The sequence below is a fragment of the Mobula birostris genome, chromosome 15 (genome assembly GCF_030028105.1).
Source record: "Mobula birostris isolate sMobBir1 chromosome 15, sMobBir1.hap1, whole genome shotgun sequence".
Taxonomy (NCBI): domain Eukaryota; kingdom Metazoa; phylum Chordata; class Chondrichthyes; order Myliobatiformes; family Myliobatidae; genus Mobula; species Mobula birostris.
Genome location: NC_092384.1, coordinates 50,280,197 through 50,281,930, shown reverse-complemented (window position 1 = coordinate 50,281,930; position 1,734 = coordinate 50,280,197). Strand labels below are relative to the sequence as shown.

The 1,734-nt window shown below is 36.9% G+C and overlaps 1 protein-coding gene across 1 annotated transcript; it reads right to left on the bottom strand.

The window, feature by feature from the left end:
* Positions 1 to 554: 554 nt before the first annotated feature.
* mc1r (melanocortin 1 receptor) lies at positions 555 to 1,511 on the bottom strand. Its single transcript, XM_072279180.1, has one exon. The coding sequence runs from the start codon at positions 1,509 to 1,511 to the stop codon at positions 555 to 557; it is 957 nt and encodes a 318-aa protein (XP_072135281.1).
* Between the last annotated feature and the right edge of the window lie 223 nt (positions 1,512 to 1,734).

The following is a 1,734-nucleotide window of genomic DNA, read 5'->3' as shown; positions in this document are numbered from 1 at the left end:
CACAGAGGATTTTTTTGTATATCCAAAAGATTTCTTTTGTGGTGACTAGTGGAATGCATATAATCTAAAAACAATTATCTGATCAAATAGATTGTCAATGAGTTTCAGCTTGTTTAATTTGCTACTGCTCTATCTCTCAAAGGCACATAAAGGCCTCAAAGAAAATAAACTGCAAGCACAATTTCTGCATCTCAGATAGATTGCACTTGTCATAGTTAATTCTACTACTTCATAACAGATAAGAGTTCTTAAGATGATCATCTGAAGACCCTGTGCTTCCCATTTCAAACATCCACAACCCCAAAAGTGAGTAAGATAGTGTTGGATGGGTCAACACAGATTTGCCAAAACATAATAATACAAATAGAATTCTTCAAATCATAACCATGCCAAAACTATTGGAGGTTTTCTAATATTCCAATTTTGAAAGTAGGGAAATACATATTTGGAGACTTTAAAGTTAGAGATTCTGGAGAATAAATTCAACTCATCTATGGCTGATGTTACTCATTGGGAAAAATAAACTCTAAAACAGAAGCTTCAGATTGAGAACACTACCAGGAACAGGGTATAAATTCCTTTAAGGTTTTGCGTAGCTCCTGGCTTCTGAATGCATATATAACAGGGTCAAAGACCGAATTGCAAATTATGAGAATAACAAACATGTTGAAGTGAGAATTGAAGCACAGACAATAGGGATTATTAGGACAGCTGATAATGAGCAGAAGGTGGAGAAAGAAGGGACTCCAGCAAATAAGAAAGAGCCCCAGCAAAATTGTCAGAGTAACGGCTGCTTTCATGTTGGCAGCCTGGTGAATTGGTCTCCTCTTACGTTGGGCAATAATCTTCCTGGTATGCATTTGAGCAAGCATAAACATGTGGAAGTACAGGCCACCCATGATCACCAGCATCATAAAGAAGAAGGAAATGAGACAGATAATAACGGCACTACTCTCCGAATAGACAATGAACATGATGCTTGAGGTACTGCTGACTATCCAGATTCCAACAATAATGATCACAGCCTTCCGAGTTGTCATGATGATGTGATATCGTAAGGCATAAAATATGGTGATGTACCTGTCAGCTGCAATGGCAACCAAGAAAGACAGAGATGATACCACTGAGGTACAGATCATTAGATCTATTATATTGTCTATTTGCTTAAGGACATGGTTCTGTACAATCAAAACTTCTTTCTCCGTTAGAATAAGAACAATTGTTTCTATAGTATTGCTCATACTGACCAACGTATCTGCCACAGCCAGACAGCAAATGAAATAATACATAGGAGAATGCAAATTCTGGTTTTTAATAATTGCTATGATAACCAGAATGTTTTCCACAAAACTCAGAATCCCAAGTGTTAAGAAGACTTCTTCTGGAATATTGATGTGTTTGCACTGCATTGAGGACACATTGTAAGAATTGTTGACGTTCTTCGGCAACCAGTGAAGTGAAATGTTCTTTTGTTCAGTTCCATGGGGAGCCAATGTTGTGATATTCATCATTCAGTAATGTTGAACAATAAAACAAAAGTTAACGTTAGCACTTTGAACGTAGCTGGTCTGGGAGCTTTCAGTAATCAGTCTTTTGCCCACTGAAAGGGAAGACTACCAACTGGAAAGCTTTCATACACTTGAAATTAATTCTCAGAGTTAAAATAGTTAATGTATCATGAATAAACTTAGATATACCAAAGGTATCAAAGAAATTACCCGAGCTTGAAGACAG

What these genes read in the sequence shown, in the direction of transcription:
- mc1r (XM_072279180.1), bottom strand. Translation starts at nt 1,511, where the DNA reads ATGATGAATATCACAACATTGGCTCCCCATGGAACTGAACAAAAGAAC.